At 38.0% G+C, this 20,222-nt stretch overlaps 1 protein-coding gene across 1 annotated transcript in view; it reads right to left on the minus strand.

The window, feature by feature from the left end:
• Positions 1-20,222, minus strand: part of pacrg (parkin coregulated) — a 160,537-nt gene that overhangs the window by 72,126 nt on the left and 68,189 nt on the right. Inside the window, exon 3 of the mRNA XM_004082184.3 lies at positions 8,296-8,467. Coding sequence (XP_004082232.1) covers positions 8,296-8,467 — 172 coding nt within the window. The remainder of the gene's footprint in view (positions 1-8,295; positions 8,468-20,222) is intronic.

Raw genomic sequence — 20,222 nt, forward strand, 5'->3', positions numbered from 1 at the left:
TATACTATGAGCTCCAAATGTTTTTCATGTGTTAGTAACCAGCTGTCATTTGGTCATTTTACTTTGGAAGCAGCAACATCTTTGTTTACAGTTTGCAAGTAAAAATTGTTTGACATGAATGCATAAAAACTACAATGTGGGGACAAATTTAGGCAACTGAAAAAGCTTTCTGGCACAATATGAAAAAAGTTTGTTAATATAGTTGGACTATATTTCATTTTAATTTGTGTTTTTTAAAGAATTGTTACGCACTTTGATTATTCAATTCCTATTTAATCTTGCAAAGCTGTAAAGGTTTTTTTTTTGTTTCTTTGTTTGTTTTCTTCTGAACTCTTAGAGCAAATTTTTGCAGTTTACTTCTTAAACTTGTTTCATGTTGCTTACTTTTTTCAGTTTTTATGTATTGTTTTCCCTTCTGTTTTGTTTAAACTTTGCTTTTAATAACTGTTGTTGATTTTTGTGGGACCTTTTTTTACGCCTGTTTACAGTCTTTCATGTAAGCCCTTCCTTCACACCCTGGTCATAATCCTAATTGGACTAAAGTAATTTAACAGTCACAGTATGCTTTTTTTCTTTTCATTTGTATCCATAATGACAAAACAAAAGTGTCAAGAAGTCTTTGTTTTTACATGAAAGTATTATATTAAAGCCTGTATAATGCCTGTTAACAGATTAAAAAAAGACTCTTCAGCTACGGCTTTGCAATTCTGCTAGAATTATACCTGCAGGCAGACAATTTACAGCGTTAATAAATTGCTACTGTTGCAGCTGAGGAGATTATTTTTTGTTGTAATGAATAAAGCCACCATTTAATGACTTGCTCTGGATTCACTCGGGCTATCAGAGTTTTACATTAAGTTTATAAATGCATTGTTAGCTAGCAGATCTGTATTAGACAGTGTAGATTGTCAGAAAAAGTGCATGAAAGATTTATGAGGTTTTTATTGCACTCAAACGTGGAACTAACACAAACATGTACTGTAGTACAATAAATATTTCCCTCTGTTTGCAAATGAATTGGTAAATGGCGTATACTTATATAGCGCCTTTCTTCCTACAAGGACAAAGCGCTTTACAGTCACAGACCCATTCACTCACACATTCACACACTGGTGGCGGCTCCGCTGCCAAACGCAGGCGCCATCCTACCACCAGAGGCAAGGTGGGGTTCAGTGTCTTGCCAAAGGACACTTCGACTCATGGGCGTGCAAGGCGGGAATCGTACCTGCAATCTTACGATCATGGGTCGACCTCCCTACCGCTGCACCACGGCCACCCTGACTCAAACATTTGTAAAGTAAAATAATTTATGGATTGAATGTATTAAAAGATCCAAATCCTTATATTTAAGGCTTGGCATTACCACAAAATATTCAAATAGAAAGTAAAATCAGTTTAGGAAGGTTTTCATGAAAAATATAGTAATTCTCAGATTTCTATTCCATTTTTTAAAATTATTTTTTCTAACTTCTGTTTTACACACAGAAAAAAGTAGAATTTTCATTGATAAAATGATGAATTCATGACACAGAAGCTCAAATACACATGAAATGCAGTGTCAGCCTCAGACATGAGCACTTGGAGGCTTGAACACGACAACAACAAATACAGCTTCGGTAAAACCATATAAGAGTCACAAAAACAAAACCAGATCGAAAGTTTGAAGGACTACTCAAAAAAGCTGAAGATTGCTGATACTTAATGACTGACTGATTCAGGAATGAAGGACACGTTAGTGGCAGGACTTTGTCTGCGTCAGCGACAATCATCCACGTGAGTCAGAGTGTGCACGGCAGAGGAGGCGATGCTGAACGAGCAAATGCATTGTGCCTGATGACATCTCTCCATCTCTGCCCGACTGTGTCCCCAGACAGAGAAATGCAGGGATATCTGCCATCACCCAGATAAGGCGGAATATGGAATGACAGAAATTTCAAACCTACATAACAAACAATGAAATTCTAATTACCATCCAACACAAACAATTTTCCCTGCTGTGACATTTGGACTGTGGGACTGTTCAATTATTCATTGGTGCTCCCCGCTTTGCTGAAAAAAAGGAAAAAGTAATAAGAGTGTGAGGGAAAAGGCAGCTGAGGGCCGGGTAGCACTAATACTGGTTTTAAAACATGCGTTGGGACAAATCTGAATAAAGCAATCATCTATTCATTTCTGACCTGTTTCATATTCAGTGAACAAAAAAACAAAACAACGGGGGACCTTGTACTATGTTTCCTGTGAAATGTCAGAGGGATTGTGACACTTCAAAGTTTAACAATAAATTGTTCTCGCTCGCTGTCTAAATACACGTCTCAGATCAGAGGATGTTCCCTGGCAGAGGCGTAACAGAGGATCTTCTTGTAATGAAAGTATCATTTTAGTTCAAAGCAGAACAAATGTTATTTCAATCATCAGAGGCTCAGTGCAGGCATGACTCCGAATCCTCATCCCTGTTTAAAGGAGGCTGAAAGCCCAGAGCAACACTACTTTAGTAACATTTCACCTTTTTTTTAAGTCCATGTTTGTACTGTAGCCAAAAGAAAATAAAAAAGAAAAACGAAATATTAGGACTTAAAAAAAACGATTTAAACATTTTAATTCAACTTTTCAATTCAGTTTATTTAAGTTTAAGCAGCAGAAAACCAAGTTGTCCCAAAGCGCTACACAAAAGCAAAAGGAATCATCTGGAGAAGCTAATTTAGGTAAGGGATAATGACCGACAAGGCATTATCAGAAATTAACGTATGACGCGGAAGCCTCAATCGTCTGACACAAAGCAAACAGAACTTCTTTTTAGGTGTGGTATATCACTGTGGTATATCACTTTTTAATCCACACTCTGTAGCCAATCCGAATAGTGTATACACCTGGACCATGGGATAATTACAACTGTACCTAAGTCTGGGTAAATACTGGGTTCTGATTGGCTGCATGGTGTCCATCAATATATAACGGTGGACATGTTAGAAAAAAATGTTCTGATCACATTGAGTGAATGTTCTTTATTATTTGCCCAAACACCAGTTGGTAACCAGAACAACAGAAACTTGGAACACAGGTGGACAGACGTTTATCCACAGTTTATCACAATAGCAGGACAGTAGAAAAGTGGCAAATGGCTCCATGATGGACCTACCAGGAACTCTATCAAATGTTACCATTAACACCAGTATTACCTTTCATTTTAAATAGTTTGTTGGCCGTCTGACTGTCTTGCTTAACTTTTTGCCTGATACAGAGTTTAAAAATAATTGCACTATTAATCATTGAAAGAAATTGTTTATTAATCCACATAATATAATCAGAGTTAATAGTGGATATTCTTTGTAAGAAAAGTGATCCAGGAAACTGCTACTCTGATTATTTAAAACTCACTTTTGCTTCATCATCTAAGACGTAAACTTTGCCTCTGAAATGATGCTTTATATAACTAAACATGGTGTTTAGCTAATAAAACTAACACTGGTTAGTTCCCATTCACCAGCTGTAGCAGAGCAAGGTCAATGTAAGCTTAGTAGCTGTTACCATGACAACACATCACAAATCAAGTAGTCAGCTTCTTGTGAAATGTGAATATAAAAAACAAAATTGATAGAATATTTGTTTGTCAGATGCTAGAATTTCTCAAGATATAATATATTAAATCTTTACCGATTCTTCTTAATCTTAAGAAATAATTTTTTTGAAAAAACTGTTTTTTAGATAAAACTTAGTTTCCCTTTGAGCAATAGTTAAACTTTGTGCACACAACAAGAGAATGGCTTGCAGCTTACTAAAGACAGGGCGTCAGAGTGTCTTCATTGTGCATTCTGATTGGGTGACCTGCAGTCATCATCAAAATTCACCAGGGCCCAACATGCCTCATTCGCTTTGCAGATAAGAGCCTGCCAGCCAAACTGAAGATGTATTAACACCACAGGAGAAAAATATATATCTTGCCATTTTTAAACCGAACAGCATTTTACTTTCTTCCTCATTCCACCATCCATTCTTCTTTCCTTTGCCACAGAAAAGTAATTAATCTGCAACAGTGACACGGACTAGCAGCTTTGCCTTGTGGATGGTGAAACAGGACAGATTTTTAATAAACTAAAAAGTTAATAAGGAGCAGGCCATTTAAAATTCCATTATCAGGCAGAAGTGTGTGTGTGTGTTTTTTATGAGGGGCTTAACCGTCACCTTTAGTCTGGCCACTCTAATGCAAATGACCAATGATGTTGAAAGTACTAAAATAAAGTCCTGTTTGGGAAAGGCATTTTCTGTGAAGTTTGAAGTTTTGTAGAACTTGAAAGAGGAAAAACATTTAAGTACCAATACCTGATGTGGACAAACACATTTGGAGATCTTAGTTCAGCTGCAGGGTTTTTAATAACAGTACATTGACTTCAATGCAACCTTTTGCAGCATTCAATGAGGGATTTATTTTAGTCAGATTTCCAAACTGATACCAACATGTCTGTATAGACGTTTCATTCTTTACATGAGATGTAAAATAAAACAGTGTCTTTCTAAACATTTTTATGATGCTGAATGTATGTAGAGTATTGTCAAAGGGTTATTTATTTTAGTACAGGTTACCTGTGTCAGATGCTGTTGTTTCTGCATCAGTTAAACGTTTACTACCAAACTGGAATGTTTCATTTGTCAAACCACTTCTCATTGCTTTGAATGCATTAGTACAGTTTAGTACAGGTATACTTCATACCAAACCATCAGAATTATACTATGGGAATGAAAGGCTTTAGACATTCGTTGGTGCCACTAGTGAAATTTCAAAGACATTTGCACTGAAAGGTTTGGTTTGCAACAGAGTCCATTTCCTCAAATAGTCTGCTTTATTTGGAAAAGGGTGAAAGGTCATCAGGGCTCTGATGCAGATTAAACAAACAGACTGTGGTTCACTTGGGAACAAAAGCCTTGGATCCCATGTAAATTCCCTCTGCTGCGCTTTATTTGAGTATGAATGTCGGCAGACGAGCAAAAGAGAAAAGAAAAAAGGGTGTCAGTGCTATGCATCATAAAAAGCACTAAAAAGCCTGTGGCATGAGTCTGAAAAATCACAAAAAGTCTGTATATCTGATTGATAAACACTGAACAGTTCGGAGGTATAGATTCTTATAAATACCCGGTTGCCGGACCATCTGTTTTCTTATTTGTGCTTTTTATTTTTATTTTGGTCAGATCTTGCCTACTTCCTAGAAGAAATCACAATTTAGAGACAGACAACAGCTTTGACGAGGGGGAACTGGCTTGGGACAGGATAGCGCCCAGACATCAATAGCCAGAAGTGGAAATTTGACAAGATTTCAGAATTGTAACACCTTTTATTAAAGCTTTGTCATTTGAATAAACGGTTTAGTGTGCAAGAAAAATGTAACAATTCTATCCCCTTTCAAAATTGCTTTTAACAAGTGTTCGGATTTGTAAAACTGTCAATCCAGAGCTTTAGCTCCAGCGTTTACCTTCCTATCATAACTTTTCAACCTTCAACGCGATTAACGTGAATCAGCTTATTCTGTTGCAGAGAAAAGCCGGTATGCAACACTTCCTATTAGTGATGCGTCTCATATCCGTGAAAAGCTGCTTCTCTCTGCAAATTAGCTGATTCATGTCGATCGCGTAAGTTATGGTATGTCAAAGAGCATAGTAGTTTACACAGAGAAATCTGTGGTGTTAAAGGTTTAAAGCTTAAAACAGGTAAAACCAACATCGCCAAACTGTCATCAGTTAAATGAGTCTGCTTCAACAAAAAAAAAAAAAAAAATCAGGACTTCCGGTTCAGGCTAATGATGCACTGTACAGACTTTTACAGCACTCTAAATTTATGTATCAAATGTCTTTTTTATGATCTTAGAGCCATTTTAAGCCAATGCTAACTTAAAAGCAACTATTATTTATTTCCAATCATTTATTTTTAAGGAAACATTGGTAAAGGCTCTACGCTCAATAAAACAACCAAACTTAACACCCAAGGATCACATTTTAGACTTTCGTAACGCAATATTCAAACTAATATCAATTACCGTTTAATTCCGGACTATAGAGCGCACCTGATTCATCTTCCTCCTGTGCATTGAAACCATAGAAGTCTTCCTCAGTGATTGGAATAGCGTCAGATATTCTTCGCCCCACCCTCTCAGTCTCTACTTTGTTGTCAGTGTCACTCTGAGGCAAATTCTCTCCTGAGCTTGCGCTGTCCTCTCCGTCACGCAGTAGACCAGCTTTTCCAAACCCGTTGGTGATGGTGGATTGTTTCACACTGCTTTTAACGATTGCTTTTAACTTGAAACCTGTGTCATCTCCATTTCTTCTTGCATTTTCTATGATGAGCGTCTGTTTGTGCTATTCATTCACAAAGCAGGAATTTGCATTAAACCTGTGTCTTCCTATTCCCCCGGTCTCACTCTTACCCTTTCTGCTCGAGCGCCTCTAGCGGCCGTTAGAAAAAATGCATAAAAAAAGTAAATAAATGCATAAATTAGCCGCATCATAGAATAAACCGCAGGGTTAAGTAATCCGGAAACTACAGTAGATTATTTCTTAAAACGGATTGCTTAAGAACAAAATCAATCTTTTTGACAATTTAATTAACTGCAAAAAAGCAGCTTTGAGCTTTAATTTTGTTTTTTTTACAAAATTATCACTTGTTTGTGTAGTTGGAAACAATGTGAGGGACGGACTTCAGATACACTAAACTGTTCTGTATCACTCAGTGCCAGGGTTAGATGTTTTGACTGTGTCTCCACACCACTGCCTTGTTGGCTGTCACACCCCTCTACCTCCACAAATATCCCAGTAACCCATGCACACACACTCTCCCTTCACACACACTCTCCCTTCACACACACTTGCGTACCAGTGGCCAACTGTCCATGACATGAACACTACTGCAGGCACGCTGGGCGCCACTTAAAAGCTCACACTTTGAAACTGACACTCCACTTTGCAGTGGCGCCAAACAAAAGACGGTTTGCACAGCTTGGCGCACGCACGTGCACGTGTGTTGAGAATTTCCAACAAAAGCCTGACTTTGGATTCCTGCAACCTCTCTGTACTTAGATCCTCGGCACATGGAACCATTATCGCCTTCACGTCTCTAAACTGTGATTTCTATTTTTGAAGTCCCCTCTCCTCGCCCTCAGATTTGACCTTTCTGCCTACCTCTGCCTGCCAACTTGTGTGTGCGTCTGTGAGTGAAGACATGTCATAGCGGAAACGTGAAGAAGCACAGCCTGACGACATGGTTAAGTGTAGCATGTCACGGCATTTATGGCAGGTTACCAGCCATGCTTTTAGAGACGGCCTGTGTGGGCAAAAGCACAAACAAGGACGCTCCCTCTATAGGTCTAAAATAATATTAGGAACTGTTCATCTGTAAAACTAAATTAGGACATCCATCCACAATAGGGAAAGAACTTAAAGCACATTATATTTAAAAAAAAAAGCCAAATGAATAGTTATTTAAAGTTTTAATGTATTAATATGATTTTATATCTTATTCTGTCGTCTATTCAAACTTTAAAAGATGTTATCTAAGATACTCTAAATATGGTATTTCTGGAGTAGAAATACAATTTGTTTGTGGAATGGAAATACCTATGAATTGAAACCCTAAATTGTACTTTAAGGATGGTAGAATATGAAGGGTGAAGGCTGCCTAGGCCTTTGTCACATGTACTCGTGTGGGACGGTTGACCCAGGTGCGAAGGGTTTAGGGCGACGCTTTAGTCCAGGGGTGGGCAAACTTTAATGTCTCGTGGGCAACAAAGAGGTCTAAAATTTGACAAAAGGGCCATAACAGGAGCAGATGCGTGGAGTGTTTTGGTAATCCCAGAGAAAGCAATGAGTTGGAATCTGAAATTCAACATCTAAGTACCAGTCGCACCAAGGGATCGATGTCCCTCAGGGTAAAAACACAAATTTAGAGAAATACTGCATTTATGTGGTGTTGGATTATATAGTTTGACAGCCTGATTGTCTAAGTTTCTTATTTCTAAAATGGGAGTGCACTTATTACTTGAAAAGTACAAAAAACTCCCTGCACAGTGTTTGGGGGGTTAAAAATGTAAAAATCTGTACGACGTTCCTGCATCCCACCTACTTCAGCTTTACGTGTTGTGTAAGTGTTTGCAACGACCCGTTTCCTGCTGCTTGCAGAGGAAAAAAATGTGCGTGAACATTTTTGCTCTACTACCTCAATGAGCTTGATATTTCAACACCTAAAACCAGATTGCCCTCTTCTCCTTTGCCCATATCCACTCATAAAGGCAGCTGAGACTAAGGTGTTAGACTTACCCCTGATTGGTTGCACAAGGAGAGGAATCACAGGTAGGATCTTTTGACCTCCGTGGTCCAACATGTCATATGCCCCCTGACAAGCCAGAGTCTCATATGGATAGGCGGTCTCTCTCAAACCCTCAAAGAACAGGGGAAGGTAGTGGTGGTAGTCGATTCTTTCAATGTCCACCTGTAGACAAGAAGGTGTTTGTGAGGAAACATTGGGCAGCAAAACCAAAAGTTTTAAAGAAGTGGGTCAGAGGTTGGATATCTTTCAATTACTGTTTTAAATAAACGTCTCTATTTATTTTAATTCAATTCAATTCCTATTCTTTGCTGGGTCCTTCTGTCTTTGTCCTTGGATTTGAACAGATTCTTCGACTCATGCCCTCATGTAACTATTTCAAACCCGTACAATAAACACCCCCTCACTCACAATAGAGGCGTTTCACAGCTGTTTGGGGGATCATGACACAGTGGCATGTGGCATCTTGTGGGCTGACATGTTTAACACCTGTTTACACCATTTACAGGACAGACACAAAGCTGCACGCAACCAAATCAGGTGGTGGATGAAGACATTCATCCAATGATTGAGCACAAGGAGCCTTTGATGTTTGTTGGCTGGGGAGGGATATACAGAGGAATACATTACAGCGAGGACTGTGTCAAAACCCATCAAAGGAAAGTCCTTGAAGGACGCAGGACAGGCACGCAGAGCTGATCCAAAAGAGACTTGCCTTGACCCACTGAATATGCGTGTTCTGAACATTTGCACAGCTCACCCAGGATTTAGACACCAGATCCAGTTACTGCTGGTATATTTATATCTGGACTATCAGCAGCTAAAATACACTCAGATGACATTATTGTTGATCCAAATGCAAAGAGACTGAAGGTACATCTGGTTTTTTACTTCAATGAACGGAAGTCCCAACCCACAGTAGTCCTGGAGGACAGTTCAAAACCACAAGGAGACACATGCAGTGGGATATTCTCATGTATATTTATGTATCCAAATGCAGACGAGCTTGCTGTCGGGTCACGCTGCTCTGTGCTAAAATGTCGCAGAGGCAGTGACACCGTGTGCTTTAAAAGTTCCTAGTTCTCGTCTGGCAGAGCTGAGACTTCAAAGCGGGGCTGACCCTCCCTCCATTCCTGCTGCCAATCCTCCCTGACACACGTCAAATCCCCCGGGTAAACACCGCATCAACGGGGAAGAGGGACTGCAGATGGAGAGAAAGAGAAGAAGAGGGGGCAAGATGGCGAAACAGCCAGAGCTCTCGCTGTTACAGCGCACAGACAAGGCTGATTGCTTTGAGGCAATTTGCTGTCTAACCTTGACCTTTCTGTGCACTTGGTCAAGATCGTCATTGTGAGTCAGGTTGATTGGAGATGAGGACAATAGCAAACACAAGCTCAGAGACGAGTTGAGAGGGAAAGAAGAGGCGGAAAGGGTGACAAAAGACAAAAGGGCACCACAGCACTGCACTGCGTGACAGCCAGTGGCAGTCGATGGCATGATGCTGCAAACTGCCAATGCAGAAACAAGGAATACAAAATGTGTTCAAAACAATGTGTAAAGTTTCCCCACCGGCACTTGCTATAAATATTTATTAGTAATTTATTTATTATTAATGGCATAAAATATAATTAAAAAAATAAGAACTTTACCCATGAATAAATTTGGAGGGACAACAAAGACCTGTTTGGTCTGCATTATCGTGGCTTCTTCTTGTCAAAGTGGGAGTTTTGTTGAAGAAACTACGTATATTTTGAAACTTAAATGCATATACATAACTTTAACATAATACAAAACAAAGTTTTAAAAGTAAATGTATGAAATGGCTAAACTTACAGGTCCTGTTTAAATATTTTAAAGCCTACACGGATGTTATCTCAAAACGCACATTCACCTGAGATAAGTGTCAATCTGTAAGAGAAGAAAACCACAATCCGAAATTCCAGGAATGTCATTTGATAGAATGCTAAGGCATTTTTTTAATTTCATGCTGCCTTTGTGCTGTACTGCAATAGTAAGAAAACAGGTTTTAATTCAGATATTTCCACACTTTTTTTTGATGAGGAAACAGCAGATTGCTTCTTTTTGTTAGATCTTTTTGAACTGAAAATGAAGAACTTCTTAAACTGTATGTTGTTTTGGCTTTAGCAATTAGTTTTATTCAAAGTTCAGATACTGTGCTTTATTTATCTTAAATCGCAACCTGTACGGTTTTCTAACGACACAAATCCTAAATGTTTTATTTATGTACGGTACTGGTTAAAGACCACACATTTGCTCCTTGTCTGGTTATATTATTTTTAGGAATATTTTCAGAAAAAAGATTCAAAGTAAAATCATGCTCATGTGTTTTAGTGGTATACTTATTTTATTTTATACTTAAACATTGATGATTCCACAAATAATGTATACCAAGAATGTTGACAAGTAATTACTTGGGGCAGTGACTGAACCTTAATCTTCAAAATCCTATAAAGGGCGTATTTTAGCACTAAGTGCCTTACAGACTCACCTTCACACACACACACACCTACTCTCACACACATGCTTTTCCAGAGAATGCTAATCAGCAGCTGTGCTGAGCTGTGGCTCCTGCATCCGTTATTGATTGTCCGCCCAGTTTTGTTTGTCTTTGGGTGCCTGTGGGAATCCTCCTGTAGTCCATGGAGTCAATGACAGCGTAGCACAGAAAGACAATCAGCCCAGTAGCAGCAATTAGCCCTGGGCAGCTCCTTGCAAGAAAACACGTTTTCTTGGAGCACGTTCAAACAGATTTGCACGTTTAAAACATAGCACTGTCACACACAATAAAGACTTTAGCAGATTCAGACGCCAACATTTTACTTTATCCTGCAATGTGTTTTCGTAAATGTTTTATTAAAAGGACCCACTTCAATTAAAATAGTGTTTTTAACATGTTCTTATGACATTTTTCTGATAATGAAGGAAATATTTATGGAAAATTAAGCTTAAAAGAGAATTTTGACTATTTGTTTTTTTATTTAAAATCATTGTAAATTAGGACGAAAAATGTTGCTGGAAAACAATTTTATCTGTGATGTAGATAATGGACTCCACAAGCTCCCTGCTCCACTCTATTCTGATGCATTCACTTGCAGACAAATATCCATGTACGTCTTTGTTTTCTTCATCTAAGCTGGCATTTAAAACCTTAAAACTGTATGGCTGGAGAGCTACATTATTTCTCAACATCTTTTGTTGCACAACTATTGTTAATTCTCCTGTTAGCTGCTAGCCATGTGTTTTTAACCTGCACTTGTATAAGGCTGCATGACAACCTATATATATATATATATTTTTTTTTTTTATTTGGGTAGTGAAAACATAGTCAATCATGAAAAATAGAACATCAAGATGTTTACAAACCCATATTTTCTTTTTAACATCACAACATTACAGAAACAGGTACCAGGTTAAAACTAAATAAACAAATAAACCATCACCAGCGACAAAAGTCTAGTACAGGTTTTTTCGCATTTCACCAGAACTAAGTTCAATCCAAAGAAAGATTAGTCTTATCCAGAACTGGTCGCCAGTCTTTTTTGAACTCCTCAATGTTGTCATGAAAGGTATGCGTTAGTCTTTTAGTCTTTCCAGAGGGAGAATCTTCAAAACCTATATGTGTACTAGTCCTCTATGGTCGGAATGTCCTTGGAAATCCAGAATTTCAGAATAGTTTTTCTTGCTACAAACAGAAGAATTTCAATTAGCTTGGCGTTGTGTTTGTACCTAGTGCCATTCACTTTAGTGCCAAGAACACACTGAAAGGTTGAGAATTCCACACTATATCCCAACAGTATTTTCACTTCCTTTTTTTTATTTCAATCCAGTATTTTTGTATCCTACTACATTTCCACAGCATGTGTGCATATGTACCTATTTCACTGTTACACTTGCATCAGTAGGGAGAGTCTAAGCCCTGCTTGCTCCTCAACAATGTACTTGTGTTTCTCTATGTGATTTTGAATTTACGAGTTTAGCGTGTTCTCTATCAGGTGGGTCCACTCATTGTCACTTATTTTTTCTCCTAAGTCAGTCTGCCACTGTCTTTTGAGGTAATCTGTAGAATGGGTAATGTTTGAAGAAAAGTTTCCATAAATGTGGGAGATAAGTCTTGTAGGTTGGGGTTGTGTAAGAATGTGTTCTAAAAATGTTAGGTTGGGGGGGTGTTTTGTTCTGGGTATGTAATATCTGATCTGCAAGTACCGGAAAAAGTGCGACGAGGGCAGAGACTATCTATTCTTTAAGGCTTCAAAGGATTCCAATGCATTTCCACCATAGAGTTTGGCAAGCTGGTCCAAGCCTTTTTCATGCCAGAGTTTGAAATGTCGTGACATGATGGGATGAAATCTGGGTTCCTATATGTGGGGGCTAATATAGAAAAGTGTTCTTTTAGTTTAAAGAAAAGTAACACTTTGTACCATGTATTCAAATTGTTGAAGACAGTAAAGTTGTTTTGTACTTCTGATTTAACCTTATTGTAACATATGAAGGGACAATACTTTAAAGTTAGAATTCCACAGTTACTAGATTCCATATTAATCCATGTATTTGAGACAGTGGGATTCACCCATTCATGTAGATATCGCATTTGTATAGCCCAGTAGTAGAAACGGACATTTGGGACAGCTAGACCCACTTGATCTTTACTTCTCTGTGATTTGCTCAGTTTCATTCTTACTTTGTTCCCCTGCCAAAGATAATGTGTAAATATTTTATCCAAATAAGAGAACCAGCTATTTGGAATTGAGTTTGGCAGCACCTGTAATGGATACATGAGTCTAGGGAGTATATTCCTTTTTAACACACTTATCCTTCCTAGCCAGGAAACGAGTAGACTTTTTAACCCTTCTAAGTTCTCCCTAATACGTGTAATTGTTGGTTTTAGATTCAATTAGAGCAATTTTTTAGGAGAGAGGCTCACTTTTATTCCGAAATAGGTTATTTTTTTTAGGGGACCAATGGAAGGGAAACCCCGTAGGGGGACAAGATCCAGTCATGGTGCCAATAGGCATAGCTTCTTACTTTGATGAGTTTACTTTAAAACCTGAGATATGGCCAAACTTTTTCAAAAGGTTAAGTAAGTGTTGGATGGTACTGTCTGTTTCGACTAGATACAGTAAGACATCATCGGCATATAGTTAGATTTTATGTTCTGTACCATCGATGAGGAATACCTTTATACTTAAAAAAGTTCTGATGCGGTCTGCAAAGGGTTCGATAGCCAGCGCAAACAAGAGAGGACTCAGGGGACAACCCTGCCGGGTTCCATGTTCTAAGGAGAAAACGTTAGAACAATGAGAATTGGTAATAACAGCTGCTTTAGGTGAAGAATGCAACAGCTTCACCCAGTCTACAAACAACCTGTATTTCTATATCTGAAGCTTCCCAACAATGACTAAAAGAGATGAAAAAAAAAAAAAAGAAGGAAACTTCAACAATGTTTTGAAACCCGCGAAACCCATGCAGGTATCGTACATTCTGCTGTGTGTCTGGGTCGCCTCGAGACTCAGACTTACATGTCTCCTTTGGTCAGTGCTGCAACTCCAGACACAAAGCAACGGAGGAACACCAGGCCGGAGAGTGTGAGGGAAGCCAACCCTCATTACACAACAGCCTCAAAGGTCCCTGACAGGCACAAGAGACCCGGCAGAGCCCAAACAGCAGCTTGCCACTTTACTCACAGAAATACCAGGATTTGATTTTATATGGGCTGTGTGAATATGGATACATCAGCGGGATGATTATTAATCTGCATAAAAAAAACACAAGTCTTATTATTTAGTATGCAAAATTGGACTAGTTTGCCAGAATGTGTGAGTCATTCATGTTAAAAATGGTAGGAAAGAAAAATCACACTGAATACATGCATCAGGGTAAGATACTGCTTCCAAGTGACAGGTTTGCATGTGTGTTTGTGTGCATTTTAGGTTTATTTGCACGTTGTTTTCTTCTTTGTTTCAGCTTACTCCCAAGGTAAAAGCAGTGGTGACCGTCAAATGTGGTTTGCAGAAATGAGATGACCTTTTCAGTTCAATATAAGGAACTTGGGTTAGTCTCCTGGGTTAGTGTGGTCACAGCAGTGACTTCTCAGTTTCCTCTTCTTCAAGTTGGGAAAAACTTATGAAGGCTAATTTATCATTTCTGCTATATGTTTCTTGTTGTAACTTAAGCAATCAACGCTTTAGTTTTTTACAAAATTAAAACTCATTTTTTACATCCCCACATATTTTGTTTAGTTCAGAAATATGTGAAACAATCATGGATGGATGAATTAAAAAAAGAACATCAAGAGTCCAGTATGAGAAGTTATATTTATAGTATTCATTTTTAAGGTGGTATTAAGGAATCAGATGTATCATTCTAGCACAAAGCAGCAGTTGTTATATAAATGTCTTCGTAAATTACATAGATTGATCAACTTTTATTTACAAATTCAACCAGGATTTTTATTAGGTTTTTCTCTGATGCCAAATTGTACTGGCTGTCTGCCTTAAGCATTCTTTGTTTTAAAAATAAATAAGTGTTTACGACTATTCCTAATGTGCCATAAAAGAAATGTAGCTGAACAAGGCTATTTTTAAAGACACTACATGAACGGATTCAATTGCAATATTTTTGCATTTTATTCAAATACTCATTATCAGAAAAAATAAATAAATAAACATTTTTGTTGAGGACTTTAACCTTCAAAAATACTAAATAAAAACAAATATTTAAGCTGTTTTAGTAAAAAAAAAAAAAAAAAAGAAAAAAAAGAGAGTGAACGGAGAAGCATCGTAAAACAACTGAAATGTTGGATGACACTGATTTACTGAGACAGAGGGGTTCCGGTTAGAGAACATTACAAAACAAAGAATAAATGCAGGCGTTCAATTTCACCAAGGAGCTGCAATAACCTCTTTAAGAGCCATTTTTCCTTTTACTATGGATTCACTAATGGCCTTTTAAACAAACAAAAACAATGATTAATTGGTTTATTGTTGCATTTATTTTTGATTTAGGAAGCAAACTTTTGTAAATTAAAGAATGGAAGTGGTGTTAGTTAATGAGGTCATGGAATCCTGTTAACATTAGTTATCCTATATAATATATATACATGTATAATTCAGACTTGAACCAAGTACAAGTATTCCAGTCAAACAACATGTGTTACTACTCATTTTGTGTTAGTGTTTTCTATATAGTTTTTTCTGTAAATTAAATGACGTCCAACTCAGTAAGCCGATAACAAAAAATTATCTTTAACAACTGTTGCCAAATGAACACTTTTACATTTTTTTCTGATGAGCAAACAGTTATTAATGCTACAAAATAAAATTATTTCATGTAAAGATGGTTGGTAAAATAAAATGTAAAGATGTCCAGCAAGTAAACTCAACATTTAGTTTTTGCGTTACAATTCTGTACTTTATTATCATGAGGTGAGCGGCACCATAAATTCGGTTTTAGTTCAAAATCATGTTTGTGTAAATACTTGTGCTAAATTTAAAATCCTATGTCCTTAGAGGACATTAAACCAAACTCCTGACTGATGTGAATGGACTTAGAACACTGTAAAAGTCCTCAAACCCAGATTTCCTTTGTCTTTTTGGATAGAATTATGCAGCAGAAATTGGGGAGTTGTTCAATTAACTGTTAGCACACTGAAGACAGAACAAACTCATATTTTTGTTCATACACACATAGCTTCCAACTGTGGCACAGGTGCACAGACCGCCTTTGATACAAATCTGCCACCATGCTGTGTGGACTACCTGTGAATATGAGATTGGAGGGTAAAAAGGCAGGAAACGAAAAATATTTGGACTTTTTTTTGGAGGTCACAGGGAGAAGAGCAGAACTGGAGTAGGCAAATGAAAACTGGGGGGAAGAGGAGTGAGTCACTCTCGCTATCAGCTCTGACAGCTGTTTCCATCTAACAAGCATGCAGCTATGCTCAATCCAAAGCACTAGTAGCAGAGTGCATGGTGTCAATTGAAATGGTACATAACACATGCAGAATGAAACAATTTTGTGGCTTCAAAGGTAACTCAAGACCAGGACGGAGTTATAAATTTTATTCAAGCCGACTCTCACACGCCGAAAACACCATGCGCACATGCATCTACATGCTGAGATGAAAACACGTTTATTTAGGTACACGGCATGCCAGCCGCCTCAACCGGCGTGTTAAGGATTAAAGGCAGAAGGATGCTATTAAAGTGGCTCACGTGGGGTGAAAAACTTAAAGAAGTGATCTGTGGGGAGACGGTTGAAGTTGACACACTGCAAAAATATGTTAAAAAAAAAAAAAAAAAGTAAGTGAAACCTGTTCCGTTCATGGAAAAGCACAAAATCCATTTATAAGTATTGTCTGGTCTTTTATCTTGCTGGACTAAAGAAGCATGAAAAATGATTTTAAACACAAAAGAAAGCAGAAACCATTAATTTGCTGCATGCATTCCAAACATTGAAAAGTTGGTAAATTTGAGCTGTTAAACTCTTGCAATTGCTACTGTGTCTGCCAAGTCAACAAAAAGTTAAAAATATATTGTACATAAGTACAGGGCTGCCCATATGGTGACTGAGAAAAGCTAAGCAGAGAGTGATGGAACCTGTCAAAGTAAAGATAGAGTGACGTAATGCAGACGATAGGAGTCCAGAAAAAACTGCGGGAAACTTGCTCCAGTTTTACGGTGAGACTGCTAAATAAAGCTCAGACCAGGACTCTGCTCACCATGAATGTGGGTGTTAAAGTGTTTGGGCCACGGCTTGGGACCTTGAGCTTCTGTGATGGACATAGGCGAGAATGATAGAGGAATGGGATTTCTTTAAGACTCACTCTAATGAAAATTGTGCTTTCAACATCTTGTTGCATTTTTCTAATGATGGAGGACCATATGTAGAAAACTAAGCTCAAAATTGCATCTTTGAGCTTAGTGCAAATTATTGTGAATCAGGAGTGCACAAAAAAATGTCGTTGGAAAAAGCTCATGGGTGTGATCTGGAAGTTCCCTGCTCCACTCCATTCTCATGCATTTGCTTGTAGACGACTAGATCCATGTATGTCACTGTTTCCCCCATCAGATTTGGCATCTGGCTCAAAACTGTACAGCTGGATAGTTCCAATATTGCTTGGCATTTTTGTTGCACCGGTGATGTTAGGATGGGGACTGTAACCCTCAATTTACACTGATCCATCTGCGGTGCATCTCCATTGTTTGTGTGGGGAGTCTGTCTCACAACCATCAGTTATTTGCTATGCTAATTTATGATATCGCTGTGAAATTTTATGACACATATTTCTATTTTCTTGTGCAACCTTGTTCTTTTAATGCATTCTTTTTTCCCTGTTTCCTGCTATATTCCTATCCAGTTGTATTTCCAAAGAAAAGTTTATTTGAAATGATGAATGTTGTATTATTGAAACTTTTCCTAAACAATAAGAAAAAAAGCTAAAAACTTGCGTTATCGCATGGGCCTGTCACCGTACAAATAAAATGGAATTTGATAAATTTTTATTTTGAAAGTACAAAGGAAGTTTTTGGTTTGAAACCCAGACATGTTTCATGTTTCACAGGCTATTTGCTGCGACATTGACGGACCAGTGCACTGGAAATAGAACTCCTGCGTGAACCTTACGTTGTGTTGTGGAGGGACGGAGAACAGAACTGATCAATAAACAGTTCTTTTTATTTTGTTAACGCATCGCAACGGAGCTGGATCAGTGTAAATCCGCCTTCAGCTAGTGGGAGAGAGTGTAAACAAAGGGATGATGGGAAATGGGGCTGACTTATTTCGCGCTGACAGTTCCACCCCAACTTAAAGGCGGATTTCTGATAAACTACTACTGCTCTGCTGAAACTATATCCTAAAAAATGATAGTTTTTTTTTTATTTTGTCAGAAAATGGCATAATCATAACAAAAGACCACACGGAGCGCTAGATCAAAAGATGTTTGTCTTTAATTTGGCAAAAACTGACTTTAAATCTGACTGTAAATAGCAGTTGGCGTGCTCTGACAGAGTCAAAGCCTGAGCGTTGGAAATGACCGTTAAAAGAGCAATGGGCGTAAAGTCTGATACAGCCAGTTCACTGTGATTGTGTCTGTGTCTTGTCTAATCAGGAGCCACAGCGTCCGCTCTTAGCTTGCAGTGATTACAGCTCAGCAGCCGAGCCTGACAACACACAGGCAGAGCGTAATCAAGTTGGAGAGAAAGGAGAGGGAGGTGTAATCAGCATTTCCCCTCCAATCAGCCCCAAAATCACTGTCTCTAATCTGTAGTCAGCCATTGATGGGTTTGATTGATAGGATGGATTTGTTATCTGGCTGTGGGGGTCTGCAGGGAGCAGAACAACAAGCAGGAGAATGAGGCACAGTCAGCTTATCAGCTATCGCTACATTTGTTACCGCTTCCCTTGTTGAGCAAGCAGAGCTTTTCCTCACAGGCTACAACGGCAGCCCCCCCTATCATTTATCATACAGAAGAATTAAATGTGGACACTTCAAAGTACTTCCCCACACAAGGGTCCCCAGGGGCATGTGTTTTCTCCCTGTTTAAAATGGAAAGGTCCAATCCATCACTGGGTGTTTGTGAAGGAAACACAAAACACGGCAAGTATTTCTGTATCTTTGCGCGTGCGAGTCTGACAGAGCCCGTGTTACTCGTGTATTAATGACACGTGGAATCTATTTGTAATTTGCGCTTCAGATACACAAGAAGGACAAGTGGAGACAAAATGCTTCTCAGAAGCTCCGAACAGCTGCAGAAACCTTGTCTGTTGCATTCGCTCTGTACGGGTTTGATAAATCCTGCTCATCAGTGTCAAAATACAATGGAAAATAACAACAAATGCTCACACCCATATGCTCATTTATAATCAGTATGTGATGAATGGGCTGCATTGATTTTGTTTAAAAAAAAACTCAAAACAATAGGAGTGAAGAAAAATGGCCTGTTTTAGACGATGAGCAGCTTTAATGCGACACGTGTCATTCTGTTGCCATGGGATGTTAATAAAATCAGGACAACAAAGGTTTTTTGTAATCAAAGATAATCTAGAACAAAACCAAACATCTGTTTGAGTGGATGTGAGCTTGCTTTTCTGTTTGTCTTCATCAAATCTGTTTTCTCTGCAGGAAAACACTTGATACTTGCAAAAATTTAAAACCTTGTTTTTAGGCATTTAAGATATTTTACCAGGTTGTAAGTTGTTGTAACTTATTTTTGCTCTACGCCTTCAGTATCAGTGCAGTCATGAATGTTTTGTTGCAATAACAGAAATATTTATTTTTTTAAATGGTTAAAATACATTTGCTCCAGACTCTTGACAATAGCTTAATTTAAGACTCAAAAAAAGCTCAAATTGCTTGATTTAAGAAATATTTAAATGCATTTCATTAACCCTTAGAAGTCAAAGAGCTTTTTGAGCTTTTTTTCTACATTACAATTAGCTATATTAATGTATCTTTAAAACAGTTTTCATGGCAATAATTGATCGATATCCATATTGTTAGTACAACTGCAGCTTCTTTTTTCCAAAGATGGGTCATCTGATTTTTCTTTCAGATTTTCCCTTCATGGGTCGCCACAGAGAATCTCTGCATCCTCTATTCTAACACCAGCTACCTTCATGTCTCTGTTCACTGAAGCCATAAACCTCCTCTTTGGTCTATCCTTCTACATATAAAAATAGGCTACATTTTTCATTATGTTACACAATAATTCTACAACGAACCTGAAACTGTCCAAAAAACGGAATTAATAGAAGTCAATTTTTTCCTTTTTTTTAATGCAAAAAAACCACAAAAACGTAGATCAAACTTTTTTCATGTTTTATATCCAAAGATTAAACGTGTACAAATAAAATAAGAATTTATAAATCCATGAGCAAAGCAAAGGCAAGGGGAGTATGTGTC

This window comes from Oryzias latipes, chromosome 22 (assembly GCF_002234675.1).
Source record: "Oryzias latipes chromosome 22, ASM223467v1".
Lineage (NCBI taxonomy): Eukaryota > Metazoa > Chordata > Actinopteri > Beloniformes > Adrianichthyidae > Oryzias > Oryzias latipes.